Consider the following 26203-nt stretch of genomic DNA (forward strand, 5'->3'; position numbering starts at 1 on the left):
GGCGGGTGCATGAAACACGAGTGTCTATGCGATCGAGACTTGAGATCAGTAAGTCGTTTGCCAATGTATGCAAGACAACGACGTTACGAAGAGTCAAGCTGGGACTAGTACTGCTCCACCCTTATCATAAGCTGTTTTACAAATAGCCGTTAACCAGCACGACAAGTACTGTGCTCTAGTGGGTCTATGAAACTCACCAACATTTAATCCGTACAAACACTGGCCCACTCGTCTTGTTCAGCGACCATTTCTCGTGGAGGAGCTCATCGACTCTGAGCAGCGCTGGCCACACTGACAGAACCACCGAATTAGGCCGTCGTATCTCAAACGCATCCTATCCGCAATCTACTGAGCAGTGCCGGTGCTTGCTCAATCAAACCTGTACGCAGAATTTAAGTCGCGATGCCGTGAAAATCGTCTCTACCGAAATCAGCTATACTTTGCCTGGAACCGCCAACCTTCAAACTCTAATTACCCCTAGTCCCTAACCTCGACGAAACTTTTTGTGCCCGCGATTGAAACAGCCGGACACTGTCCACGGACTAATACAACCTGATTCGTAAACTCCGGGCAGACGGAAACGAATAGAATATCGCTATTGGTATTTTGTGGTTTGGAACTGCATAACCCGATGACAATGAAATCGTCTATCCCGGGGAAATTAAGTTTTGGTCTGCGGAGGTCATGATGGGTACTGCTTGCCTGCGGGTATGTTATCCGCCAGGATTTTTATTTTGTTGGATATCAGTGCCGTGCTAATTGTGAAGTTATTGTCCAACGTTTGGCGTCCGCAACGTCGAACAGCTGCGCCGACGATCTCGCACTTTACGTTGGTCCGCTGGGCCGCATCCTGGTCCCGTCGCGGCTCGCAATCGTCGGCCAAAAAGCATTCAAAAAAGTCGACCGCGCGCAACGCCGCCAGAGCGGTTGTTGAAGTCGACGGCGCGCCGTGGTGGGCCTACGACGAGTACGAAAATCTGGCATCTTTGCCAAAGGACAAGACTAAGATCGTGATGGTCGATGGCGAGGGCAAGGTCGTCAAGGCTTTGGCGCATCCGCGGGATGGACTGTGGGACGCCCAGGCAGTTGAGGACATGATTGCACGGAATGAGAGACTACCACGGGCCGGGAAAGGGAGGAAGAAGACTCAAGCTATCCAGAGCGCGCAGCGACGCGAGTCGGAGTCTACAGCCGATACGGATCCCAAGCTTGACGGATTTCAGACCCGAAATTTGGCTCAAGAGTCTACGATGCCGAAGGCGCCGTTGAACGTGAAGAGCGCCGATGGTTACCGTTTGGCCAAAGAAAGATCAATCAATGAAGGATTCGATTCAAACACGACCAAGCCCTCGATCGAACACAGTTTGAGCTCTGAGAAAGTCGATTATCGCCGCCCCGTTAACGAAAAACCTGCACATATTATACAACGATTAATGGACAAGAACAAGGCGATATCGCGTGAGAACAATTCGAATCCGACGAAGGTTAAACAGCCATACTACAGCGAGCAAGACGACGAAGGCGGGAACTCCAACCCCCCGGCTCACTCGGGACGACAAGATGGCGGTCTCGGCCGACCAGCAACTAAAGAGCTCCCGACGGACAACATGTTTGCCAAACTGGCTGCCGCGCGGCAAACTGCAAAGCGCGACAGGTTCAAAATCTCAGAGCGCGTGCTGGAAGGCGGGTCAGCCTCCGAACAGCGTTTCGAGCGTCTCAAACCAGAGTGGTCGCTGCCATCGCGTCAAGACGTGCCCCCAACGGAACGATGGCGGCTCAAAGCTGCAAAAAAGAGAATAAGGCGGCAAGCTGAAGAAGAAGGTTTGCAGACAGGCATAATTGATCTACAGCCCCGTCCACGCCCGGATTCAAGATCGGTACTACGACAGGGCAAAAAGAAGGAACGCAATCCGAATAAACCGTTCGGTAAGACCGCGCACGCCAAGCTGGACCTGAAAAAGCTAGGACGATTAGACGAAAATGAAAACCTCAACTTCACAATATATCCATGGAAGCCAATGCTGCAGTCCCACCGCTCACGGATCCACCACGTCAAGTTCTCCGGGTTCGAGCACAAGACAGCGCTTCAACCACGGCTTTTTTACGAACGCATCGTCACGTGGCCGTATATCATCGAGCGCGAGCGGTTGACGGGACAACAGACGATATACCGCTACGAGGCTCGCTTGCGACCGTTATTCTTCAGTGACTGGCATATCCCGGAAATGTGGTTCCAGGGCCACGGCAAGAATCAAAAAGATGCGGACCAGGCTGCGTTCATCCAAATGCTGAGCAAATTACACAAGAATTTCGATCCAAACACCAAATTAGACGATTTCTTGCCCGGACAGAAATACGGAATCCCATATGACCCTGACGTTCCGATCGAGAAGAACAAAGACATGCCGCATCTTGTTGGTCGGAGTATTTGGCTGATGCAGTCGCTTGATACGCAATTGGAATTTCTGGAGAAAGTGGAGTTCGAAGTTCAACGATTATCCGATATTGGCAAGCGTGACGAGATAGATGCCTGGAATGAGTTCATGCAATTCAATCTTGTGCATGCAGTTAAGCACACGAGACACGAATCAAAGGCAAAGGAGTACAAGAAACCAGTAGAGGATGTGTCTGCAGACCCAGTAGCGGAATTAGAACGGCAGGCGACAAGTGTCCACCCAGTTGTGGCCAAATAATTCTATGTACTATATTTATTGTGATATATGTATGTATTGTTTATTATATACTATAGTCACCTCATCTTCTCAATGATTTTTTCAGGTGAACTTTCTCGGCTAGTCGCCAAGTGTCATAGAACGACGATCACAAAACTCGGATAGAGTAATATCCGAAAACTCGGATCGAGTAGTTTCCGAACCTCAAGTCCGTCCATAAAACGCCAGTAACAATGTGGAAAACTTCCAAAAAGATCAGAACAATGAGTTGCCAAATTTTTCGTCGTTCTATGAATTCTTGATACCAAACAAATGAAACCTATGTTACTGAAAGGTCCTTAATTGTCGCACTAATTTGAAATCGGTTAAAGAGACTTTCACTCACCTCGCGCTCAACTTCAGATTCCGGACTATAACCGAATATATTCCTGCCCTCCATCATCCTCCATCGTCTCACTATTATCTGATATGCCGTTTTCATCTTCCTCAAAAATGTCTGAATCGAACTCGACATCATCGTCGTCACCGTCGTCGTCATCGTCCTCATCATCGTCGTCTTCATCCTCGTCATTCTCAACTTCGTCATCATCTTCGTCGTCGCTGTACAGGTCTATGATATTATGATTCTTGACTTCTTCATCACGTTGCAAATGCGAAACTACATCCTGAAGCACTTCTGCCGGAAGTTCTGAGTGCTCTCTATCTCCGCCATCATCCATGAACACGACATTATCGGCTGGTCCTCTACCACTGCCACTACTGGATTTGTTCTTCCCGGCGCGAAACACATGCATCAACTTACATTTCTTTTCTCCACGAGGGCAAGTACCAGTCTCCTCGAAATCTGGACACTCGAATACATGTCTTCCCGCGCATTTGTCACCTGCATCGCAGAACAACTTCAGAGCAAAATCGCGACAGACTTTGGCATCAGGTGCTACGGTCATGTGTGTATACTTGCAGTTTGGATTTGAGCAGTGACCACGCTGAAAGTGGACGCATAATGGAGAATTATGCGGTGATGGACTGTGAGACAGGTCGCAGGATGGGTTTTGGCACTTGTTGTGCAGATAAAGAGGACAAAGCGCGACGTGATTAGGATCGTGGTTGTATGGACATGACAAACCGCGCGCACATTTGCCTAACCTTAAGTCAGCTTAATCCTGCATCAAAAGACATCGGAAAGCGTATTCAGTGAGTGAGATATTATAACTTCAAGCTCTCGACGCGATCCGATCAAAATAGATGAAAAGTAAAAGGGATAAGAACCAGTCATTGTGAAATATCGACAAGGCTCGTCGATGCTCTTTCGCTCTCTAGAATATAATTAATATTTGCTTCCAATTCGTACGACGGGCAATAGTGTGCCTACCGTTTCTTCGACTGGACAACCCCCTTGCGCCACAGATTACCGTTCTTACTCCGCAAGAAAGTGACACCTCCAATAACAGCCTTCTTTGGCGCATGGCTTGCATTCGCATTTTCGGCTGCAAAAAGTTAACAGCTATCCCAGACATCGAACACAGTCCAAATGACATACCCGTTACTCTTATCAATTTGCTGCCCCCTTTCTGAACACGATACTTGACACCATCAATCTCGACCTCTTGTAGCTGCGCAACGCGCTTCGCATTAGCCGCCTCTCGTTGTGCGCGTAAAGCACGCTTTTGATCTAACTTTCTCTCCTTCGCCACACGGGTCGCTTCTATAGCCTTGGTTCGCGCCTGCGCGAGATCCGAGTATACTGTTGAGTTGATAAGTTGCATGTGGCGATCGTGTTTCCTGACGTACGTAGAGCCCGCTGAATTCGTCGGCGTATCCGCTCCGGAGCTCGCTGTGCCCGCTGACAAAGGGGAGTCTGTCGGCTCAATGGCGGGCTCGTTCACTGCAGGGCAGTTGAGAACAAGTGTGCGGTTGCGATGCGAGATGAGGGATTTCATTCCTCTATAGCTTGAAGCACGGCCTTGCCCTAAATTAAAATGAGTATTCTTTCAGAAGGTCAACGCAACGAAAATGCTACATACCTCGAACACCACGGTAGGTTGAGCGACTTCTTGGAGCAAACGACTGATATGGATGCGATGCTGGAGTTGAATTAGTTTAACTTGTCTACTCAACAAATGATATCCACCTGCAGACGTACAGTTTGTAGAGGAAGCTGTTTGCTGTTCATTATTTTTATGTCGATTGATAGCCCCTTGGTCAGTATTATTAGCACCATAGTCTAGCTTCGCTTTGGAGCCGGCTGATGTGAAACTAAACATTTGCGTACCTGCTAACGTAGCAATCTGATTTAATAAATCAGAGTCCGACATGATGCTTTCAGGGACACCAAAACAACTCAAATTATATGGCTAAAGCAAGTATATCTGAAAAGGCGTCCTTGATCGAGAATCAACGGTCGACTTGGACACGAGGTTAGGGCACAACTTCAGCAAGCGTAGGGCATGGATTCACTAATTACCATCCTTTAATTCGAATAATTGCTCCTTAAACCACTACAGCTGTGTCTACGTAACCCACTACAGCTGTGTCTACGTAACAACGCAAAAAGGGCTCGGCCTCACTGATACGTTCAATCCAATTATATTTCTCCTAGATACACATGAAACTTCATATCACCTCACGAATAAGCATAGCTTGATACTAGTCCGAACCAGCGAAAACAGCATACGATAATGGGCCAACGATTTACATACACAAATTCAAATTATATACCTTAACCATAATGTTGCTAATAATACAGGTAAATCAGTTCAAAATTTTTCTTGATGTGGGGGGGAATCTAAAGCGGATTTGAGAGTGCGATCACAAAACAATGTTGTCCTTTCGGCCCTTGTACTCGGGTTTCAAGCTGTACTTCAAAGCGTAGGGACCTTTTTTGTTGAGAATAGCAATGGACTCTAAGACTTCCTTGAGATATGCCTAGAAACTTCGTTAGGTACACAACTCAGTGGCAGTAAAACGTCAACATTCAATACCTCAGGCTGGCGCGTGCGTTCTCTAAACCCCTTCATACTCCAATAATCGTACTCCTCAAATAGCTTGAACAACTGGTCGTACAGCTCATTCTTTGGTATCCTTGCAGCTTTACCTTCAGCGGATGCGCGATCTTTCTCACGCTTCTGAGCCTTCATAAACGCGCTGTTGCTATCTTTCATGCTTGGACCAGCCATCGCACTAGTCACGCCGGGAATCTCGTTCAAGAGAGTGACCTGTGGCCGCGGTGCCGCTTCTGCCATCATTTTCCTCTGGGCAACAAAATTTGTGTAACTCTTGTCCGCCGCAGAGACAGTAAGAGAGCACTCATGGAAGACTGTCCCAACTATTGACGTTTTCTCTATCACTTTGTCAGCCGTGAATCAGGCAAACACGTTCAATAAGTCAGACCGTACTTGGAATATTAGCTCTGCTATATGGTTGATACCTCCTCCGCTTGCTCTTTCCGTTACCATTATTCTGTGGCGCAGAGGCCGCTCCGTTCTGGTTTCGACCGTTGCCGTCTTTATATCGGGCTAAATTCTGCTCCGCGAACGCGTACGTATTGGAAACATTCTGATTAGTGACGGACAATTTATATTCATGTGGTAAGTCCTTCGTCGCAACCGTATCAGCCAATATAAGACGGATCTGCCAGGTCAAACGTCAGCCAAATCTATTATTGTTCCACATCAATACTCGACGTACATCATTCGTATTATCCTGCCGCAACCGTATGATGCCCAGATCCTGCCCATCACTATTTTCCATCTCAAGCCATCGTTCTCTCAAGAACTTTGGCATGCGTACGAGCCACACTTTGGTGTCGGCCAAGCTCATATCGAGATCTCCGGAGTCCTCATAGACATCGTCCTCCTCTTCCTCGTCGGGAGGCAGGGACGCAGGCGAAACTGGATCGTCATCTTCGTATCCAACTGTATTCACGTCATTCTCAGATTTCACTGGACTAGCAGAAGACATATCGCACAGTGAATTAACAAAAGAACGGAACTGCTGCGCGATTGTCTTGTGGAGAGCGGGAGTTGTGAGTTGCAGATCACAATGAGCCGTGAGCAAAGCATTTCCTAACCCAGACTTCCTTAAGTTTATCATGCTGCAATATTCGCAGGCGCATATGTGATCCCTTCCGTTGCAGCCCGAGAGCTTCGACCAACCAGACGGGCACATTCGAGACCTACCAGCTCGAGAACTGACGTTTCCCGAGGATCTTCTCACCCTCACTATAATTTGCTTTTGGCAAGGCATTACTTTCAGCAGATAAGTCGTGCTCGGAACCGACTAGAACGAACTCGTCTGTCTTATTGACTGTCCAATTGCAACAATGACTGATGCTAGCGAGGCCGAGGTTCAGAAGCTAAAGCTGTTGGAGAAACCCATTATTTGGCCGTCCGGACTTGACAAGCAGCCCCCGACGTGGTTCTACGCCGATGGTGCGGAACATATATTGAAGGGATTTTATGACAAACGTGATGAATTTTTGGAGAAAGTCATTACGCGAAAACAACGATACGTGGAGTACTACAAGCAGATCTACAATAAGGAATTTCCAAGCAAGCAGGCGCTGGACGACAGTATCGCGAAAGCCAGAGGCGACGCCGCGTTAGCGAGAGAAACACACATAACGGGCTTCCTGTTTGATGATAAAAAGGACAGCTGCTCGGAGAGGGTTGTGACCGGCATTGAAGCACTTGCATTCAAGCGGAATCCTCCGACGGCAGACGTCGAGAAGCTTGCCGATGTCTTTGTGGAGTGCGCTAACATCTCGAAGCCGGCAGCCCTTTCCCTTGCTAGGACGGCAAAGAGCCCGTCGGGCATTTATAGCAACGTGCTCGCTGCCCAGGTACAGTACGACAAGGTCAACAATATCGATCGCGACGAGCCTACTTTCTTTCAAACTCTGTTATATGCCTATAAGAATCCGGAAGGACTCTCGGACGAATAAGTTGTCCTATTGCTCAAATAGAGGTTGAGTTAGCATGTTGATGGGAACGGGATCGGAGCATACCTAGTGATCTAATCTCCCAAAAGCAATCTTTGACATATTATTGGTAGAAATGACCGGTGGATATTTTTGTTAAGAAAACGATCTTGGAAGATTTGATTATTGTTTATGGTCATAGATGGTCGAAAGTTTGTGGGCACGGCCAGATATAGTATGTGTGAGTAACTCTGCTGTTGTTAATATCAGAAGCATTTATCCAATTTGGACATGCTGTGGGTAGTTAAACTATGCAAAGAGTGTGACGTCGAGCCAGAGCTTATGCAGATCCATATTCAAAATGACCGACAGCAACAACTTCCCACGCTGTAATCCCTACACAGCACATTTTGATCACAACGTGCAAGCGATTACAGTTACATATTATCTATTTAACCAAGACATAATCCACAGTTATGAAATAACAAAACAATAAGCATATCACAAAACTAACGAAACAAAACTTTTATGTTGCGCAAAATATAATGAAAGATACCGAAATTTTCGTACGAAACCCAAAAACCCTGACGATCCGAAATATGCTTTCAGCTTGCCCGGCACTCCCTACTAATAAATACACGCAGAAGCAAAACTATATGCAACTACAAAATACACGATGCAGGGAACAATCTGACGCAATCATACAACGAAGAACTTAGAAAGTGATCTTCTTGCCCTTGAACTCGACAGCATTGGCACCGGTGCGACCCCCGCGAGGACCGCCACGACCGCCACGGCCACCCCGGCTCCCACCACGGTCACCCCGGCCTCCACCACGGTCACCCCGGCCTCCACCACGGTCACCCCGGCTCCCACCACGGTTACCGCCGCGGCCTCCGCGCGCACCACCGCGACCGCCACCACTGTTGTCGCGGGGAGTAGAGTAATCGAGTCGGACTGGTCGACCGCTAATGGGACTGCCATTGAGAGCCTCGAGAGCGGCTTTGGCCTCGTCAGCGCTCGCGAACTGAACATAGCCGAAGCCCTTGAGTTGCTCGGTCTCGGGGTTTGTGGGGAGACGGACATTAAGCACGTTGCCATGGGCACCAAAGACCTCGAAGAGGCTATCGCGGTCGACGCTGAATGAAAGATTGCCTAGGAAGAGAGTATCGGAAGGTTCAGAGAGCTTGTCGCCGAACTTCTCTGCACGGGTGTTGCGATTGCTGCTGTTATTCTCGGCTGGCTTAGCGGTCGACAGGTCCAAATTGACTGGTCGGCCGTCAATCTCCTTACCCTGGAGCTCGTCAATGGCCTTCTGAGCAGAAGAGGCGTCAGCGAAATCCACGTAACCGAAGCTACATTCGTTAGCGCAACACAATTTCATATGCATTCGATGTCACATACCCCTTCGATTTGCCTGAATGTTTGTCAAAGACAATACGGGCAGAAACGATTTCTCCAATCTCCTCGAACTCACGCTTGAGCCAGTCGTCGTCCACATTCCACGACAATCTTCCGACGAACAAAGTCTTGGAGGTCTCCTCATTAACCTTCTGCTTTTTCTGGATACCGTTCTTGACAACGACATCCTCCTCAGCCTTGCGCTTAGCAGGCTGCTTCTTCTCTTCCTCCTCTTCTTCCTCTTCCTCATCGGAGTCAGAGGTAGATTCTTCAGGCTCCTCCTCAGAGTCGGACGATTCATCTGCTTTTGACTCGGTCTTGGTGTCCTTAGTCGCCAGTTTCTCTTCGTCGTCGTTTTCGGAATCGCTATCGCCCTCACTCTCACTTTCGCTCTCGTCGCTGCTCTTGGCGGGAGCGGCAGCGACAGCCTTACCGGTAGCACGCTTAACGGCGGTTTTGGTCTCGTGCTTCTTTACCTCCTTCTCGGCCTCGTCCTCGGCCTCGGATTCGGACTCGGACTCAGACTCCTCTTCGTCGCTATCACTATCCGACTCCTCCTTCTTAGTCTGCTTCTTCAAAACCGCAGGCTTCTTAACTTCCTCCTCCTCTTCAGAAGACTCCTCATCAGAATCATCTGACTCCGAATCGGACTCGCTGACAGATTCAGATGAGGCCACAGCCTCCTTCTTGGCGAGGGTCTTAGTCTCTACCTTCTTCGCAGGCGCAGCGGTAGCCTTACCGTTCTTGCCAACATCCGTCTTGACTTCCTCCTCACTCTCACTCGTATCAGACTCCGACTCCGACTCAGATTCGGACTCGCTCTCACTCTCGCTGTCAGAAGAAGAATCAACATCCATTTTGTCCTCCTTTGTCTCGACCTCGCTCTCGCTCTCAGATTCAGACTCCGATTCACTCTCAACCTTCTTCACAATCTTCTTAACCTCCTTCTTCTTTGACTCCTTAGCCTTCTCCGCCAACTTGCTCGCAACAGCAGCCGCAGCAGTCGCAGCCTTCTGCAACTTCGCTGGCTTGCCGTTGGCTTCACCCTTCGGCTTCGTAACACCCGCTCCCGGTTTCGCGGCTAACGCCTTTGACTTATCGGCAGTATGGTCCGCCTTGCTGGCATATTTCTTTGCAGATTTAGCCATGATCTGCAGTGTTTTAGGTTAGCATATGTATATAGAAAAGATCACGAGGGACAGGTTCGGTCAGAGTCATTTCACCCTCGCAGAGCCTATCAACAAGCAACATACTTCTCCTAATTACTAGCCCGCTCAAAAATCTACTTCAAACCACTTTATGGATATATCGATTACCAGAACAGGAAACTCGTGACTAGTCGACGTGTTGCAAAGGAAGAGACAAGCGCAGCAGTTGGGAGAGCAGGATTGAGGTTTGCTCCCAAAAATTTTTCTGCGTGCTGGGTGTTTAAGACCCTGCGTGTGGCTTATGATCGCGATAAGCCACACTGTGGCTAGGGAACGGTCCCACTTAGTCTAATCATATGAGAGGGGTTAGTACTGCCCAAAAACCCTGCTGCCCCAGTGATTCGGGCCATAATGATGGTACCAATATCACGAAATAACCCTAAGCCTATATTGAATTAGATTTTGATTAGACTTTTCGCCGCCCTAACCTTAAATAGCCCATATACAGTATTTTTAATTAAGTTAACTTTACTAATAAATGCCACATCACCCCTCACTAACACAGAGCGGCAAGTTCTGCGTTTTGCGCAACTAAATTGGTTTATTTTTGTGACAAAGTTCATCCATTGTACGTAGCACGGCTCGCATTGTGTTGTATATATATGTGATGGACATACTTTGCGCTCCACGTTCAATCAGAGTATCAGTTTGCAATCTGAATTACAATGAGGTTGTTTAGATGTAAATACATTAAATGTCCGGCTGACATGTGTTTTATATTCCAGACTCTAAGACTGGTCAATGTATATGCAATCGTCACTATCCGTTCAATTGCAATTGAGCAGCATTTTGAATCTCAGTTCGATTGTGTAGTACTACTATAGTATCTGCCAATAAACAAAGTGTTCTTTGTATATACATATGGAGTCCGGCCCGAGCTCACGTTCACGAGCATCATACTTAAACTCAGTAGCATTTTGTTCCATCCCTCTTGGTCTTTGGGTGCGAGCTGCTTTACCATTTCATTTGGCGCCGCACAGCTGACGCGGCTGTGCTGGCTCCCACTTGGCGAGTAAATGGTGCCGCTGGGGTCTGCAATTATCGCGGGCAACAAGCGGCTCTTTACTGAGAAGTGGCTGCGACCCTTTGGATAAAGAGTGCTTTGTCTGCGCTTCCGCTAACTGTGGAGACCCTGGGCATTCTTGGAGTTGAGGAGCAACACACCGCACCTTTTCCATCTCTGGACAGCCAAGAGGGACTGTGGTGCCGCTGAGAGATTTTACCAGGTAAGCATGGTCTCCGGCTATCCTCGTTCACTTGGCACAATGTCAACATGGAACATGCATAGAATGGACAGCGCATGTCCAAATTCACTAATATTAACTAATCTTTACAGCCCGTTGCGCTTCCGCTTTATGGGCGCAGCATTCGACAGGGCGAGCAATGCCTGCATGTTCAAAGTCAAAAGAAGATTCGTCGGATGGACTCAGAGTCAACACTGTTGCCCACGCTACACAGACCGGGGATGAAGTCCAGAATGTCGAATATCGTACTCCGCCAGCACGATCGTGCCATCCAGCATGGGAAGGTGTCACGCTTCAAGATGCACCCTTTGACTCCGATTTGGACTCTAGTGAAGATGAAGATCTTGTTGCTGCTCTTGCTGCCGTGCAGCGTAGTCCCAATCCGATCATTGTACCGATGTACGAAGAATCGGATCCGATTAGCCCGGTGCGAGGTAGCGGCCTTTGTATTACAAACTTGGATGAGAGTGATATTGGGACCGACGATGAGTTGGAATTTACTGCCGCGCGAAGTGCGTCTATAGTTGCCGGTCAGACGGTGCCGTTCAGTGTTGGCGTGTCAGCTGCTGGGGAGCAGGAACCATTGCGGGCCGTTAAAAGTGGGGCGGTCCCGAGTGGAGGTTTGGCGGCAGACTTTATTATCGATTACGATGGTCTGGAGCCACGTTCACATTCAGATAAACCTACTCCAAAGGTGATCATTCACTTGGATCCCCACGAGCCAACATCTGTACAGCACTATGAGCAGGAATCCCACAGCTCGCATATGCTATCACAATCTGCCAGCCCGTCCATTTTGCACCAGTCTCCACGACCGCAACAACATACTGGACTGTATATGCCGCCCATACCGTCGCCCTCCCCAAGACAGCACCAGCAGTACGTGGTGTCGTCAAATACATCGACAAAACCACCTATCGTTCCTGTATCCCCAAGCCATCACTATTCTCCTGAATCCCTATCGCCGTTACCGCGACCTTTGGAGGTTCCAAGTGAAATTCACTTATCCCCCCATTCCGCTGGAGACGATAGTGACGACACACGCAGCATCGCATCTTCCTCCTCCGCCGCTTCAACGACTTCCAAACGCCACCGCTTCAGCGCAGCATTCCGCCGCATGCGCGCGTCCTCGGACGCAAGTTCCACATCAAGCATATTCAAGCACGGCCGGCACCGCAGTGCAAGCGAGTCATCTTCAGTTCATGTGCCAAAAGACTTACCTGCGTTGCCGGATGAGGCTACGGTTCCCGGGCTGGACCGGTCGGATACGGTTATCCGGCGTGCGGAGGAGGCTTGGGAGAATCGTGCGGTTGCACTCGCGACCAATACGCTGGCAGTTGATGGCGACACTGTCCAGCGGATGGGACGATTGCGTGTTGCGGAATCGCACCGGGCGCGGCAGAGGAGTCCGAGTATTGGGACGCCGAAGACGGAGTTGGATATTCAGACTGCAATTGACTTGCATGAGAAAGGAGGTGAGTGCTTTACGACGTCCTTGCGAAGAGCTCATATTGATATAGTTATAGATCTTGTGGAATCCACGCAAATCTTCGGTCGCCTAGCAGATCCGCAGGGGGACAACAACCCACTCGCACAAGTCCTGTATGGCCTGGCGCTACGTCACGGCTGGGGCATACAAGCTAAGCCAGACGAAGCCATTGCTTACCTGCGCATGGCGGCCTCCAATTCGGCCCTCATCGAAGATGAGGCCAAGAAGGCCAACATCAAAATTACCCCGCGGAACCGCAAAACGGGTGCAGGCGGCGCAAAAGGTGAGCTCACGCTCGCCATATTCGAACTCGCGAATTGTTTCAGATTCGGGTGGGGTGTGGAGAAGGATGCCGTTGCGGCGAAGCACTACTATGAGACGGCGGCAAATTTGGGAGACCCGGATGCCATGTCGGAGGTTGGCTGGTGCTTGTTGGAAGGGTTCGGGTGTAAGAAGGATAAATTTATGGCAGCGCAGTTCTACAGGATGGCAGAGAAAGCGGGTAAGGAGGAAGTTGGGCAGTCGTGGATTTGGAAAGAGAAATACGATCCGACTTCGGAGAATATGGAGAAACATAAGACGCAGAGCATGAAGAAGCATAGGCTTAGGAAAGGTAGTAATGTATAGAATTATGCTGTATCAGGAATGTAACTGCATTATCGAATGGCGAATTTATTTTATACATTCTAACGATGGCAAACCTCCCAACCTGAACCCATATATACAATCAACTGTTATCCACGCAACTCTGAACGCTCACTTCCACAACTTATCCCGCAACGCCAACTCCTTCATCGCCATTTCTCTCGCAACCTCATAATCTTTGTCCTCCCGCTCTCGCATCCCATTCATGAACGCCCCTATCCGCGCCGCTCGTTTGCGTCCCTCTTCGTTATTCTGACGACGGCGGATCATACGAGCTTCGTGCAGACACCGTTTGACGTCTTCACTTATGTTGTTGCATTTGAACTGGCGTTCCATAAAGGACAGGTTATAATGGCAGTCGTTTAGCGCTTGGATGAGATCCGTGCAGTCTAGTTTATGTTAGTTCGTAGTTTGGTCCAGATCGCATGGAGAATGGCAATGTACCTATGAAATCCGGGTGATCTAGGTTAGGATGCATCTCGAGCGTGCTGGTGTAGGAATCAAGTCGAAATATTCTGAACAATCAACCATATTGGGGTCCATCTCTAAGGCTGAATTACGCCACAACACCGCCACAAGCTCATGACTTTAATCTCTAGCTACGGGTTAGGGCTGTCTGAAAATTTCGAAGGTGGACGCATCTTGGATCATCGACGGAGGATATCTACGCGGTTTAAATAAGAATTATGTCGGAATCCAGAAGTCCGAGCGTGGCGGCTAGCGGTACTGCAAGTAAGAAGCAAGCTGGTACGTTACTCTACAGTGGGTTACTGCAAAGTTGCTAATACTTATTGGCGGACAGATCTCCAGGCGCAGTACAACGACTACAAATCCTCACTCCAGCAGCTCGCGCAGAAAATTGGAGAGCTAGAATCTGAAGTGGACGAGCATAAACTAGTGCTGGAGACGCTTCGACCACTTCCTGAGTCGCGCAAGTGTTTTAGGATGATAGGCGGTGTGCTCGTTGAGAGGACAGTCGCGGAAGTCATTCCTGCGCTGGAGACTAACGCTAAGGGTGTTGAAAGTGTGTTGCAGCAGCTAGTCAAGGAATATAAAAAGACTGAGGAAGATATGAAGAAGTGGCAGGCGAGTACTTAATCCAGCGGGACGTGATGAGAAATGCTAATGAGGCAATAGACAAAGAATAAAGTGCAGGTTGTTCAGGGGCCCTGATGGTGTATCGATGTCACGAACAATTTATGAAGCAATGCATTCCATTCTTTGCATACATACCAGATGCCGCGACAAGTAGATACATGCAAATGCGGATCCATCTCACCTCAGCAACATGTACGACGTTGTACTTAAATGCAACGCTTGTCTTCATGTATCACTCACATTCCTTCACATGCAAATGAAAACTACGAACTGGTAAGCAAAGGGACAAACAAACTACCCAATCCATATACAATAAATTGATGGAAGAATATATACTATGTACAATGTAACGTGCCGTAAACCATAAACAACCCATAAACTCCATTTTGTCGAGAATAGATCAATAAATCATATTTGATACCCCTATCAGTCATACTAAGCACCGGCTTTCCGCTGACCTGGAGGATCGCCGAATACCCTAACGGCGCCAAACCGCGTATCCCGACTGACGACACCCTTCTCAATTTCTTTCTCGAGCACGGGATTCGAGATGCCGTACTTGCTCCAGCGAACGACCGGTGCACGGACGATGCTCTGCATCTTCGGCGCCCCGTCGACTTTGCCTTCTGTTTTCAGCTTTGCGATGAACCCGTCTGGATCATCGAGCGCGTCAAGCTTCAGCCGCTGTAGCTTTGCGATATCTTCCGACGCCGTTTCCCGCTGGGAAGTGAGCAGCTCGAGCGTCGACGAGAGAGCGATATAGTCGGTGTTAGAGTCGAGATCGATCGGGACGTTCGGTACACCTTGATCTTCGGGAGGCAAGTTGCGATCATCGTTTGCGTCTGCAGAGGCGGCAGCACGTTCCTTGGAGCGGGTCGTGACCGGCGTGATAGGTGGCAGGTTTGCGAGTGCTAGGCGGCGGGTCATCGACACCTGACCTTTGGACTGGTATGAGCCTGTCTGTTGGACAGCGGCTGGTGTGTCGTAGTAAGCAGGCGTCGACGTTGCCGAAGGCGTTGTAGTGGGAGACACGCCCCTTGCAGCCGTCGCATCGTCCACGGTCTCTGTTGCGCTGACCGCGGTCTCCTCCACCGGCGCATCATTCATCTTGATGTCGGTTGTTTGCGCAGCCTCAGCTTCAAGTGCGGCCTTTTCGTCAATGACCTCTTCAACCGGTACGGGACTGGTCTTTTCCTTCTCGAGCTCATCCTGCTCCCTTTTGAGTCGCTGCATTTTCTGGAGGGTCTTGTAATGCACGGGCGACTGCCTCGTCATGGCGGACCCAGAGGAGAGACTGCGGTTTCGGGCGTGGTCACGCTGCTCGCGTAGCGGAGAAGGTTGGTTAGTGCGAGCGCGAGTGCGAGTTCGTGTTATGCTCTTTCGTGGAGGCGTCGTGGCGAGTAATTAAGAATAGATATGAGTGGCAGGTGGGGAGTGGCCTGGAGAACAAAATGCGGCGACTTGTCTAAGATGCTACAAAAGTCAGCGTTGAGATCTGAGCGTACCCTTACCCTAAATGACGACCACTTTCCTAGGCTCGCACATCTTAGGATTAGGGTTCTTGACACACATTTGGAGAAAATCCAATATTTTGGTGTCAAAACCTTAAGGAAGAAGTGGCACAAGACCCAAAATGCTAACATTTTCCAAATATGATGGTACCTCTCGTACCGATTTCTAAATCTTTTGCGCTATTCTAAAAGGAGACTGGTACAAACTTTCTGTCCCTGAGCTTATTAATTGTTAAGCGATGTTTCATAACTATAAGTTATTATTACTATTAATATTGTTACAACTAAACCCCGGTCAATAAAATAAAACAGGGCAAAATTAGCAAAATATAATATAATTCACGAGACAATGTCCCTGCTGAAACGTCTAAATTCCTTGCCACCGATTAAGAACGAAATATATCCAAGCAGCAATGCAGTCCTCCCCCATCTGCAGAGGCGTCACGCCTAGGGGATATCACCCAGTCCGTCTGAATCCAATCCGTTTATCGCAGCCAGATTCGTCCACGAATACGAGTTGATAAGAACGAAGAAGAGAAATACTGTGTAGACAAAAATCGCGTAGATCTGCACTTTGCCCTTTGGCTATTCCACGAGCCTTTTTCTTCGACCACTGCGCAGAATGCAATGTCCTGCTAACACTCGACTTGGTGACACGAACCCCGAACTCATCCCATAGATACCACCATCTCAGTATAGATCAGGCTTTCGAAGGAGATGTTCCAATAAGGCGTCGCGCATCACGGGGGTGATGGAAGGGGAACGCCCACCACTGTTACGAGGTGCTGTGGTGCTGCCGAAATCACGGAGGTTTCGACTTATAGCTTTGACTGCGTCAAAGCTGCAATTAGTAATCTCCCCAATTTGGCGATGTGAAACCCCCATCTTCAATCATGTGCCGGATCTGCGCATGCTGTGACGCTGCGAGATTCGGCGCCATCTGTGGACAGCGTGTAGTGCTAATTACCATGGACATGCGTCGTGCAGTTCTGATGAAGTAGGGGCGGAATTTCGGTGGATAATCTAGAACATTCCATACTTTGTTGTCGCACCCACACTCAGGAGGACCACTGTTAATTTCATGCGCATTCGGTGCTGCTCAATGCTGTCCAATGCTGTCCTGTAAGAAAAAATGACAGTAAAAGCTGAGGCTTGCCGCATCTGATCCGGCTCTGTATCATTACAACCTTTTGTTGGCTCGTAACCAGCTGCACTTTTGGAGACGATCAAAGCTAGAGGTACAGTGCTAGCAACCATGAGTAGATTGGCAGTGGTTCGACCCATACAAGAAGCACTGACAGTGTGGTTGGACTCCGCGTCAGGACGAAAGAAAGATGGAAAGACTATATCTGAGGATATTATCCCACAGGACGCAGCCGGCATGCGAATCAAGAGAATCAAGGTTTCCTCGAGAACGACCAAAACACAGCCAGCGCCCTTGTTCATTGTCATCTTTCCAGTATCTTTTCAATGTATATGAGCCGTTAATTCGTCGGTCATAGCAATCTCAGCGAATCAATATGCACGAATCTGCCCATTCCATCAACCTGAACTCTCATTTAGCCTGCCTTTATGTCCCTTTGGTCAAGGTCCTCTAGAATCTTATCAATGTGACGACCAGGCTGAGGAGTGCTCGACTCTGACACAGTGGATTCCCTCGACGTCAGCCCTATCGATTCGGCCAACGTCGCAGAGAGTGTCGTAAACGACTGGTGCAGCCCAGGAGTAAATGGTTTGGTGGTGCCCGGGATATAGGGAAAAGGATACGAGGGGTTCGCAGGGGGTTCGCAGGGGGATTGTCTGCCGCCCTCCTGGCGTGGGAGGCAACGCTCCCTCGGATGGCCCTGCCGGACTCCGTTGACGCCGTCGAATCGCTGCTCTCGGTCGTCCCGGCTGTGGGCGAGCTGGCGAAGTCAGCCTCCAGGGTGGGAGACGTGGTGTTGACGGTTCTCCCTTCCTGGATCGGGCATATTCGGTTGCTGCCCATGCTCGGAGTGCGGTTAGGAGAACTCCGTATCGCCAGGTTCGCCCGCTGCTGGGGAGGCGCTATCTTCACATCGACAGCCTTCTTCAAACGCTCCAGCTCGGTCCCATCCGGCAGGCCCGGCGCCATGGTGGGCGACGATTCTTGTGGACTCCGCCTGAGGGGGGCTGGACCCCTGTCCATCCAACGAGGAGAGTTTCGCCATCGCCGGCGCGTGTCTGTTCTGCTTGTGTGTGCTCGACGGCGACGTGGACATTTCTGCCGACCCGTCCCTCACCTCTCGAGTCTCTACATCCCCACCCCGCTATCAAGCGGACCGCGCGACGATACGCCCATGCAGCTCCTCTGGACTGGCCCGCGCTTCGCAGCGCTGTGGCTCCCCCTCGTCACGAGCGCCCTTGCAGCCGCAGCGATCAAATGGCTTTGATGCGGCGTTTTGGGAAGCGGATACTCCATAGGACTTGTTCATACATCAATAAAGTGCTTCGCATTGTTTGATCACTACTGTTCAGTCGTATCTCCTTATTCCAGCGAATGAGTCTTGATCCCATCTACAAGACCTAAGTGGTCGCCTGCCCTGCGATTCCACCCGCTCAATCCTTCTTCTCCATGTAAGGCAGACATGCCTCATAAATCTCCTCATAACCAGGGTACTTGATAGTCCTCTGGAACACCCCTTCATCCACCACCCTCGCACTCTGGAGGGACCCCGTAATAAAGAAGTCGGTGTAGCTCGGCCGGGCGCCCAGCACAAACGGCCCGTCGGCCTTGTGCGTCCGCATCAGCTCGCCGACGGCGCGCATGCCGTCGCCCACTGCGTTCCAGCCCTGCTCCTCCTTGTCCGGGTCGAGCAGGTCCTCGAGCCGGTGCCCGAGCGAGGCCTCGCGCGTGCGCCGGAAATACTCCTGCGCGCGCGGCGACAAGATGCCTATCTCGCGCGGCATCAACGACTTGTGGACGGCCGGGCCGACCACAGCGCGTACTTTAGCCTCGATCTCGCGGCCCAGCTCCGACGTCAGCGGTACCGGCGGGTCCGGGTAGGTCGACTCGAGGAACTGCGCTATGGTGACCGAGTCCATCATGTACGTATTGGTCGGCACGTGCTGGATGGCGGGGACCGTGTATTTATATTTGGATCCCGAAGCGGATTCGCCGAGGACCAGGCCGCTGGGGAATTTCAGGTCAGGAGACTTCTTCACGCGCGAAAGAACGAAAAGCAAAGAAGAATATAACTCACAGCTCTTTTAGAGTAGGCTCAATATCCGGAAATTCGAGGAAGATGGTCCTGTAAGGGATATGCTTATAGTTAAGCATGAGGCGGATGCGCCAGACAACGGGAGAGAAGCAGACGTTCTTGGTGCAGGCCAAGTCGTACAAAACAATCTCGGGCTCGGCTTGGGCTGCCATGTTGTGCTACGTCTAATGAAGACCCAATTGAGGGGTAACGATTGTAGAGTTTCCAGTCGGTCAATTTATGAGTGGAAGTTTTTCGGTTGAAACTCGTGCGAAGGATCGAGAGAGTGCTGGGAAAGATGGCTTTGAAATAGGCTTCTGCAGTGCCGGTTCCGCTTCGGCCAATCTGTGTTGCTGAAGCGGAACCGGCCTGGCTGTGATTGCACGTAGACCACGGACGAATTGTATGCTCCGAGATCCGGGTACTTTCAAAACTGATGTCTCGGAAAAGAGCATAATATTGCTGCACGTCGACACGGACGAAGGTAGGTTGCGAGATCTGGGAGGGAGATCCTATCCCAATTAGTATACCTTTGTTACAAACAGACACAGTAGATTGTTATTATCATATTATATTCCTACTAACGTAGGGTATGGGTCTTTGGGCCGGCTGACACCACTTTTCTAACTTAAACACGTCTTTTTTCCAGTAATGGGGTATCGAAGAAGCAAAAAAACCATGGATAATGAAGAGCAGATACAAATGGCTCTATCAGCCCTGCAAAGTTATGAGTGTGGCAGTATTAACGCTGCTGCTGCTCAATTCGATGTTAGTCGATCTACCCTTCAACGACGCGTCTCTGGAGGCAAATCACACTCTCAAGCTGCTGCAACTAGACAGAATCTCACAAGCGCGGAGAGGAAGACTCTTGCGCGCTGGATCTCTCAATATGCTATTACAAGACACCCGGTAACTCATGCGTTGGAGGCGTCAGCGGGTATGAACCCTCGGACTTATATACCAACCATTCGTGGCGGTTGGTATAATTATCAAAGATGAAGGGGTTGTGTAAGGGTTCGCAGGGTGATCACTATATGTTACTGATTAACGATATATTGTGGCTGCGACGTACCTGATGTTTAAACCTTAATACTCTGCTAGAGTTGCACTTTAAAAATACACCTGATCTATCGTTTAACAAAAAAATTTCAGTAATAGTGAGATATTAAATAAAATATGCCAAATGATCACACGCAAAAGATTATACGCCAATCTAGTGGGTAAATTTTGTAAATTTCCTGCTATGGCAACTGCCAAACATGCTGCTAACGCGCCCTTAAGGGATCTAGACGCGCTACGACCGAGCCCATTTCCCGATAGCACGAGGAGTAGAACGAGAAAACGTATGCTGAGCATTGAGGATGTTATAACAACCTGAATAGCAAGCTGAAATTAGAGGTGGATACGATTTGCGATTAATCGTTATTCGTATTCGTAAAGTCCAATACGATTACTATACGAGTCCATCTAATATTTTACGATTAAACTATACGAGCGCTGAGTTTGGTTACTCGCGAAAAATCGTATAGTCAGGCACGTGACTTTCATTATCTGCTCTGAAATGCACACGTAGAGGACAAACAAATAAAGAGAGCTAAAATAGCACAAAATTACCATTCAACTCTTGAGTAGTGATCTGCGAGTAAAGTTGGAAACCAGTTTGATGAATGCGCACTTCGATACCATCTTAATTTTCACGCCATACCTAAATAGGAATACGATTACTATACGATTACTATACGATTTTGCGGTAGACTATACGATTACTTTACGATTAGGTTCTCATTTTCGCGATTAACTTTACGAATAGTATAAAATATTGACGGCACCGTAATCGTATCCACCTCTAGAGCCTGAAAGCAACATCGGCTGCGCAATCTGAAGTATGAACCAGGTTTAATAACCAATCGCCGGGTTGCGGCGGACTATTGTAGGACTATTCTTGAAGGATCTGACCGGGTCGAGGATGTGGATACAGCTGTGAATCAAGATGAAGTTTTGCCGGACGCAACAGAAAATAGCGATGATGGTGAGAAGGATAAGACCTTAAACCCCCTTTGCGAGAGTACATCGATTACGCCATTAGCGAGATTACGGCTAAAGAAGCAAAAGCCGTGCAGATGACATAATCCTGCACCTGATGTGCGTCTAAATGGAACGACGCCCGACGCCCGGAGTTTGGAGGAGTTATCACCTGCCTGGTTGTTCCTAAAATATTCCACTGGCTCATCTCGCCAATGGCATCACGCTTTACTGTCCATCGTTCACCACAAATAGAACAAACAAATGGTCACCAAAGGGTTGGGCAACGTTCACCGCGTTATGATATGACAGAGTTTTGGTGCATATTCTCGAGGCGGTACATCTGCAAAGCTGATGGTCTGAATCTGGATGTAATACCAGATACTCTGGCTCAGTGCTTCCGAATGCTGACGTGAAATTCGCCAGTGATGGCGCGTCAGATTCGTGTGTGCTTCCATATGGTATGGGCCCAGCTCCGTTCAGGTCGATGCTTCAAAACCTTCATAGGAAGAGATATGACATGCACAGGCTTTGCATACCTTGAAGCCATTGAGATATTATCGTCGGCACCTAGAGGATGGAGCAGGGGTCCCGACGCCGTTGCCTGTCAGTGGTCATTTATTCGCGTGTTGAACAACATAAGCTAATATTACAAATAGATAACGTCCAACTACAGTTTCAGTTATAGTGAATTTAGTCCTTCCTCTGACTATCGATTAATCATCAGTCGATCATACTGTACTCACTAAACTATACTCGGCTATACTACATATGCCAAATAAATTCATACTATTCCGCATTTTCAATAGTTAAAGGACACTTATATACACAAAATGTCAAATTAGTCCTACACAACCATACGATGAGCAGCCGCACAATCTGTAATGAAACTCCGACCCAGATTATTATTCCCATTACAATTTCAAGCTTATTAACCCCAACTTTATGACCTTCACCAAGAAAACCAGTAACGAAACCAAAGCCTATGTCTATCCGCTAGAAGCCCCCACGACCTTGATCGTATGATACCCCGTTTGCAGCTGCCTGTGCCGCTGCAACAGCCGCGGCGACCGCGGCTTGCGACTGTGCCGCCCGATCGTCCATCTCGTCAGACGTGTCCATCAAGCTCGGCTCCGGCGTCAACCCCGTATGCACATTCGGATCCCATCCGAGTCCCTGAAGCCCAGTCTGCCCGTTCGCGACTACATCTGGCCCGGGAGCTACCCCCCCGAGCGAGGTCCATGTCGTCGAGTTCAGTTCCATGCCCTGCATGAACATATCCCATTCCTCCCAATTCATGCCTTGCGGAACATCATTTCCTGGTGACTGCGTCATCAGCATCATTCCCGCATTCGAACCCATCCGTATATCATTCGGCGATAGATCACTCGAATCAGCCGTACTGGTACCTGCACCGTGACCTGTGATAGACCCACCACGCGATGCGCCACCAACGCTCGCCGAACTTCCCGGCGTCTGCTCGTCGCCGCTGCCCACATGGACTCCATTCCCGTTAAGCCCGCTCATAAACATCGAACCATTGAGAATAGCTTGCTTCGCAGGCGATAACGGCGACCTGTCAAATTGAGGCTGCGGCGATGAGTACACCTGCTGCAACCAATTTGGATCGGGAAGACGTCGTAACCGGAAAGGCGCGTCCATATAAATTTCATCCTCCTCCGGTAAAAACGTGACGTCAACGGACTCGGATTCTTGCATAGTAATCAATCTTTGTTCTTGCGGCAGCATCGCACCGGCACTCAGGCTACAATTCATAATTGTCGGAGTCTGTGACATGGTCTCATTTCTGAGCGTCTCTTTGACTACGGATGCATGTGAATCGTAATCCGCGCGCGACACATCAATGTTCATCGTCGGCTCTGAAATGTCGGCCGGCATATCCATTGCATAATTCTGCTTCCGAAAAAGCGCATTCCTCTGCATTTTCATACGCGCGTCCGGGGTCATTTTTTCCATCTCATAGAATCTCTCGAGCAAGCTCTCTATCAACCCGTGCTTTTTAGCTGCAGACATGTCAAACCTTCCCAACCCTGCATGAATCTGTCGCGATACATCCACCGCATCACGGACTGTCTGCCTCTGAAATGTAGACATGGAATCCATATTCGTGTAAAGCTCGACACACAGCATAATGCAGGCGTGGAAGAAATGATTCAACATCATCCCGTCCGTGAACCACGCGAACGTGTTCAGTGTCTCTCGTGCAGCCGGGGCATGGTACAGCCAATTCTGTCGACGAATGATCTGCAGCGACGCGTCCATGCATTCTTCCTTACTGCGCTTGAACTTGGTATTCGCTTGTGCTCGAGCCGCGAATGGTCTGTGGAGAACTATCACTGACTTTCGGTACTGCAGGTCGAGTAGGAATCGCTGCATAATGATGTGTGGCGGGTCAAGTGGGTTCGACGCCTCAGGCGGAACACGCAAGTATTCAGGAAAGCTTGCAAAAGTCGCCCGTAATTCCGCGTCGTGCGCCAAAATTGTGTCATACCCCGGTCGCGGCCGCAGCGAGAATGTTCCAGACACAATCCGGCACAGCACGTTGGCCATCTTACTATGACACAATAGATATGACGTGTTAGTCTCCATTTCCCATGGTCGCGAATCTGGTACTTTTTGTGTTCTGGGGTCAATGTCGACGTCGTCGATGTTCAGCGGCATGCGCACGTCATGCTCGCCTGCGCGGATTGTCAACGGCAAACCTTCATTAATAGAAAATAGGATATCGAGTGATGTCACCATGCACCACATTTGTCGTCTTATTTCCGCTTCATAGGGCGAAATGTTAAACCATTTCGGATCGCGATGGAGGCCCTAAATCTCATAAGCTGACATTTAAAACTCTTCGACAGCAATAAAGCTTACCATAGACTGCGCTATTCGTATTATTATGCCGACAGAGACCCACGTCTTATCCATCCAATTTCCATTCAGTGCCCTTCGAGTTTCCGACATAAGCCATAGTATTAATGTCCTGACAATTACAATGCTGCCCTTCAGCATGAAATTTCCTTCCACCAAGCACACCTCAGCCGCTTTCTGCCATCCCAGCCACGTGTCTAGTTCTCTTCCTAAGTACGCTGGCGGCGCATCACCCTGGCGGAACGATTGTAACGCGATGGCCAAAATACATAGTAACATGCCAATCCAAACAATGTCCATCGTCTCTGGATTGGCCCAAAAAGCAGAATACTCGTCCTCGAACTCAGGCTTGTGAAGTACGTGATAGATCGGATCGAAAAACTCAAAATATCTATACACCAGACTATCGCAATCGGCCTTGCCCGGTAAAAGTGCCAAAATATCAGACCGTTCGACACCTCGCACGTTGTTAAACGGAAAGCCATTCTGATAGTCGGACTCATTTTCTGGATTATGGCGGAGCGGCCGATACGTACTGTCGACGTAGAACTGTTTCCCTTTCTCAAACAGCGCCTTCACCTCACTCAGCTCATTCAAGAGTGCTCCCCAATGAGTTTCACCATGATACATGGCTTTACCCTTTTTATCCAGTTTCATCATTCCGAGCGACTCTCTCACGGCATCTACATCTGGCGCCAACTCTCCAGTTGATTTTGGTTGTCTCTGTTGATTATTGGATTCTTCTTCGTGGGAATCATGAGGACTTTCTGAATCCCCACTCGATGTGTGCATTAACCTGTACCAAACATTAGCGTCTTTCAGTGACCAGTCGATTAAGACCGAGCAATAAGTACCCTAACACCAAGCTCTCAAGCTTATCCAATCGATTCTGCAGTTCAACGCCATTCGCCCGCTTATTCCCGTTAAGCGCGCCATTAGCAAACAATTGCAGCGGCAAGCCTTGCTGACTCGCAACATGCGTAGCTGCCTGTGGGGCATTATTTCCCACTAAATAGACACACGACCCTTCCTCCCCTCTCTTTATGCAGTTCTCACAAGGATGCCCGCGATTGCATTTTAGTTTCCTTTGTCGACAAAAATTGCACGACAAAGGCACTCGATTGCGCTTGCGGATGGTCTTATGGTCTGCCGAAGCCGCGGTGTTAGATTGTGGTAGTTGCGGAGGCGTGAGGCTCGATGAAGAGGTGTGGGATCGTTGCGATGCTGGCGATTCACCCATTCCTGAGTGTATCTCTGCCGGTGGAACCATCGTCCTTCTGGCGCAAGCTAATTAAAATGACTCCTTTATTTTACCGAAAGGGATGTCGAAACAGTGTGACAGTCAGCGTATTCGGCCAAAATTAAACGGCTGACAGATGGGAAGCGTCGGATTTCACACAAATGTACGTGACTGACGACAAGGATCACAAAGAGACATGAAAGCGTTGTCGAGCGTCAATCTGGTGACAAAGAATAGCCCGAGTCGTGATGCTGAGTGACCACGGAGATAACTCTCAGGTCGAATCTCTTGCAATGATGATCCGACGTGGTAATCGAATCAAGAACAAAGGTTGCAAAAAAATGTAACTATAATAAATCGCACCAATTAATATCGACCAACAAAATTTTAAGATCAAATAGTAATTAGCAGTGGAACGGATGGTTGGCTGGACTCAGAGGTAAATCGCTAGATGTCGAGCGGCGTTTAGCTGTCAAAGCCTGGATTTTTCAATATTGAATTGGCGGGCTTAACAACAACTGATCAATCCCAAGTTTTCAAGGATAGTTGCGATACTGGTCAATGTATAATGGTTGAGCGCAGCGGGACTGCGAGAAAATATCATGCCCACAACAAGCTTAGTTCGGTACTGTAGAAATAGGCCGCCACAAGTAC

General features: G+C 49.1%; 13 protein-coding genes across 13 annotated transcripts; 4 read left to right on the plus strand and 9 right to left on the minus strand.

The window, feature by feature from the left end:
- The first annotated feature begins 443 nt into the window (after positions 1–443).
- Positions 444–2705, plus strand: POJ06DRAFT_252601 (uncharacterized protein). Its single transcript, XM_056187543.1, has one exon. It carries the CDS (start codon positions 711–713, stop codon positions 2691–2693), a length of 1983 nt encoding a protein of 660 aa, XP_056043849.1. The 5' UTR covers positions 444–710; the 3' UTR covers positions 2694–2705.
- POJ06DRAFT_252609 (uncharacterized protein) lies at positions 2706–5076 on the minus strand. The gene is made up of 8 exons (XM_056187544.1): positions 4945–5076; positions 4816–4869; positions 4697–4756; positions 4213–4641; positions 4045–4159; positions 3942–3988; positions 3058–3813; positions 2706–2999 (listed from the first exon to the last, which is right to left on the minus strand). Exons 1-7 carry the CDS (start codon positions 4985–4987, stop codon positions 3083–3085), a joined length of 1479 nt encoding a protein of 492 aa, XP_056043850.1. The 5' UTR covers positions 4988–5076; the 3' UTR covers positions 2706–2999; positions 3058–3082.
- Positions 5077–5118: 42 nt separating this feature from the next.
- POJ06DRAFT_252613 (transcription initiation factor IIF, beta subunit) lies at positions 5119–6747 on the minus strand. Its single transcript, XM_056187545.1, has 4 exons — positions 6360–6747; positions 6068–6302; positions 5654–6012; positions 5119–5597 (listed from the first exon to the last, which is right to left on the minus strand). Exons 1-4 carry the CDS (start codon positions 6630–6632, stop codon positions 5481–5483), a joined length of 984 nt encoding a protein of 327 aa, XP_056043851.1. The 5' UTR covers positions 6633–6747; the 3' UTR covers positions 5119–5480.
- A 68-nt stretch (positions 6748–6815) lies between these two features.
- Positions 6816–7959, plus strand: POJ06DRAFT_103854 (uncharacterized protein). Its single transcript, XM_056183945.1, has one exon. It carries the CDS (start codon positions 6994–6996, stop codon positions 7612–7614), a length of 621 nt encoding a protein of 206 aa, XP_056043852.1. The 5' UTR covers positions 6816–6993; the 3' UTR covers positions 7615–7959.
- A 346-nt stretch (positions 7960–8305) lies between these two features.
- On the minus strand, positions 8306–9116 carry POJ06DRAFT_196902 (RNA-binding domain-containing protein; the record flags this gene model as incomplete). Its single annotated transcript, XM_056185050.1, has 2 exons — positions 8306–8945; positions 8995–9116. Coding segments are annotated over 2 exons (762 nt in total), but the record flags the coding sequence as incomplete, so codon positions are not given.
- Positions 9117–12560: 3444 nt separating this feature from the next.
- Positions 12561–13559, plus strand: POJ06DRAFT_281474 (uncharacterized protein; the record flags this gene model as incomplete). Its single annotated transcript, XM_056189951.1, has 2 exons — positions 12561–12918; positions 12970–13559. 2 exons carry the CDS (start codon positions 12561–12563, stop codon positions 13557–13559), a joined length of 948 nt encoding a protein of 315 aa, XP_056043854.1.
- Positions 13560–13606: 47 nt separating this feature from the next.
- Positions 13607–14228, minus strand: POJ06DRAFT_103871 (uncharacterized protein). Its single transcript, XM_056183947.1, has 2 exons — positions 14022–14228; positions 13607–13966 (listed from the first exon to the last, which is right to left on the minus strand). The coding sequence occupies exons 1-2, from the start codon at positions 14053–14055 to the stop codon at positions 13689–13691; spliced, it is 312 nt and encodes a 103-aa protein (XP_056043855.1). The 5' UTR covers positions 14056–14228; the 3' UTR covers positions 13607–13688.
- Positions 14229–14263: 35 nt separating this feature from the next.
- Positions 14264–14675, plus strand: POJ06DRAFT_237931 (prefoldin subunit 2; the record flags this gene model as incomplete). Its single annotated transcript, XM_056185975.1, has 2 exons — positions 14264–14324; positions 14380–14675. The coding sequence occupies 2 exons, from the start codon at positions 14264–14266 to the stop codon at positions 14673–14675; spliced, it is 357 nt and encodes a 118-aa protein (XP_056043856.1).
- Positions 14676–14913: 238 nt separating this feature from the next.
- POJ06DRAFT_103859 (uncharacterized protein) lies at positions 14914–16147 on the minus strand. The gene has a single exon (XM_056183946.1). It carries the CDS (start codon positions 15948–15950, stop codon positions 15111–15113), a length of 840 nt encoding a protein of 279 aa, XP_056043857.1. The 5' UTR covers positions 15951–16147; the 3' UTR covers positions 14914–15110.
- Positions 16148–17745: 1598 nt separating this feature from the next.
- POJ06DRAFT_268005 (uncharacterized protein) lies at positions 17746–18299 on the minus strand (the record flags this gene model as incomplete). The annotated part of the gene is made up of 2 exons (XM_056189281.1): positions 17746–18090; positions 18132–18299. The coding sequence occupies 2 exons, from the start codon at positions 18297–18299 to the stop codon at positions 17746–17748; spliced, it is 513 nt and encodes a 170-aa protein (XP_056043858.1).
- A 464-nt stretch (positions 18300–18763) lies between these two features.
- Positions 18764–19577, minus strand: POJ06DRAFT_268006 (uncharacterized protein; the record flags this gene model as incomplete). Its single annotated transcript, XM_056189282.1, has 2 exons — positions 18764–19337; positions 19408–19577. The coding sequence occupies 2 exons, from the start codon at positions 19575–19577 to the stop codon at positions 18764–18766; spliced, it is 744 nt and encodes a 247-aa protein (XP_056043859.1).
- Positions 19578–20474: 897 nt separating this feature from the next.
- POJ06DRAFT_252628 (uncharacterized protein) lies at positions 20475–20870 on the minus strand. The gene has a single exon (XM_056187547.1). It carries the CDS (start codon positions 20758–20760, stop codon positions 20539–20541), a length of 222 nt encoding a protein of 73 aa, XP_056043860.1. The 5' UTR covers positions 20761–20870; the 3' UTR covers positions 20475–20538.
- Positions 20871–22247: 1377 nt separating this feature from the next.
- Positions 22248–25818, minus strand: POJ06DRAFT_103969 (fungal-specific transcription factor domain-containing protein). Its single transcript, XM_056183950.1, has 3 exons — positions 25164–25818; positions 24313–25105; positions 22248–24261 (listed from the first exon to the last, which is right to left on the minus strand). The coding sequence occupies exons 1-3, from the start codon at positions 25577–25579 to the stop codon at positions 22423–22425; spliced, it is 3048 nt and encodes a 1015-aa protein (XP_056043861.1). The 5' UTR covers positions 25580–25818; the 3' UTR covers positions 22248–22422.
- Positions 25819–26203: the final 385 nt, after the last annotated feature.

The sequence above is a fragment of the Lipomyces tetrasporus genome (assembly GCF_029532465.1).
Source record: "Lipomyces tetrasporus strain NRRL Y-64009 chromosome Unknown POJ06scaffold_5, whole genome shotgun sequence".
In the NCBI taxonomy this organism is placed as follows: Eukaryota; Fungi; Ascomycota; class Lipomycetes; order Lipomycetales; family Lipomycetaceae; genus Lipomyces; species Lipomyces tetrasporus.

Excerpts from the sequence above, each read along its gene's own strand:
- POJ06DRAFT_103854 (XM_056183945.1), top strand. The coding sequence starts at position 6,994 with ATGACTGATGCTAGCGAGGCCGAGGTTCAGAAGCTAAAGCTGTTGGAG.
- POJ06DRAFT_252628 (XM_056187547.1), bottom strand. The coding sequence starts at position 20,760 with ATGCTCAGCATACGTTTTCTCGTTCTACTCCTCGTGCTATCGGGAAAT.
- POJ06DRAFT_252609 (XM_056187544.1), bottom strand. The coding sequence starts at position 4,987 with ATGTCGGACTCTGATTTATTAAATCAGATTGCTACGTTAGCAG. Across the intron at positions 4,757-4,815 it reads AACAGCTTCCTCTACAAACT|CATCGCATCCATATCAGTCG; the intron begins GTACGTCTGCAG and ends ATTCAACTCCAG. Across the intron at positions 4,642-4,696 it reads AACCTACCGTGGTGTTCGAG|GGCAAGGCCGTGCTTCAAGC; the intron begins GTATGTAGCATT and ends ATTTTAATTTAG.
- POJ06DRAFT_252601 (XM_056187543.1), top strand. The coding sequence starts at position 711 with ATGTTATCCGCCAGGATTTTTATTTTGTTGGATATCAGTGCCGTGCTA.
- POJ06DRAFT_252613 (XM_056187545.1), bottom strand. The coding sequence starts at position 6,632 with ATGTCTTCTGCTAGTCCAGTGAAATCTGAGAATGACGTGAATACAGTT. Across the intron at positions 6,303-6,359 it reads GGCAGGATAATACGAATGAT|ATCCGTCTTATATTGGCTGA; the intron begins GTACGTCGAGTA and ends TTGACCTGGCAG. Across the intron at positions 5,598-5,653 it reads AACGCACGCGCCAGCCTGAG|GCATATCTCAAGGAAGTCTT; the intron begins GTATTGAATGTT and ends CGAAGTTTCTAG.
- POJ06DRAFT_103969 (XM_056183950.1), bottom strand. The coding sequence starts at position 25,579 with ATGGTTCCACCGGCAGAGATACACTCAGGAATGGGTGAATCGCCAGCA. Across the intron at positions 25,106-25,163 it reads CTTGAGAGCTTGGTGTTAGG|GTTAATGCACACATCGAGTG; the intron begins GTACTTATTGCT and ends TGTTTGGTACAG. Across the intron at positions 24,262-24,312 it reads TACGAATAGCGCAGTCTATG|GGCCTCCATCGCGATCCGAA; the intron begins GTAAGCTTTATT and ends TATGAGATTTAG.
- POJ06DRAFT_103859 (XM_056183946.1), bottom strand. The coding sequence starts at position 15,950 with ATGACGAGGCAGTCGCCCGTGCATTACAAGACCCTCCAGAAAATGCAG.
- POJ06DRAFT_103871 (XM_056183947.1), bottom strand. The coding sequence starts at position 14,055 with ATGCATCCTAACCTAGATCACCCGGATTTCATAG. Across the intron at positions 13,967-14,021 it reads AGATCACCCGGATTTCATAG|ACTGCACGGATCTCATCCAA; the intron begins GTACATTGCCAT and ends AACATAAACTAG.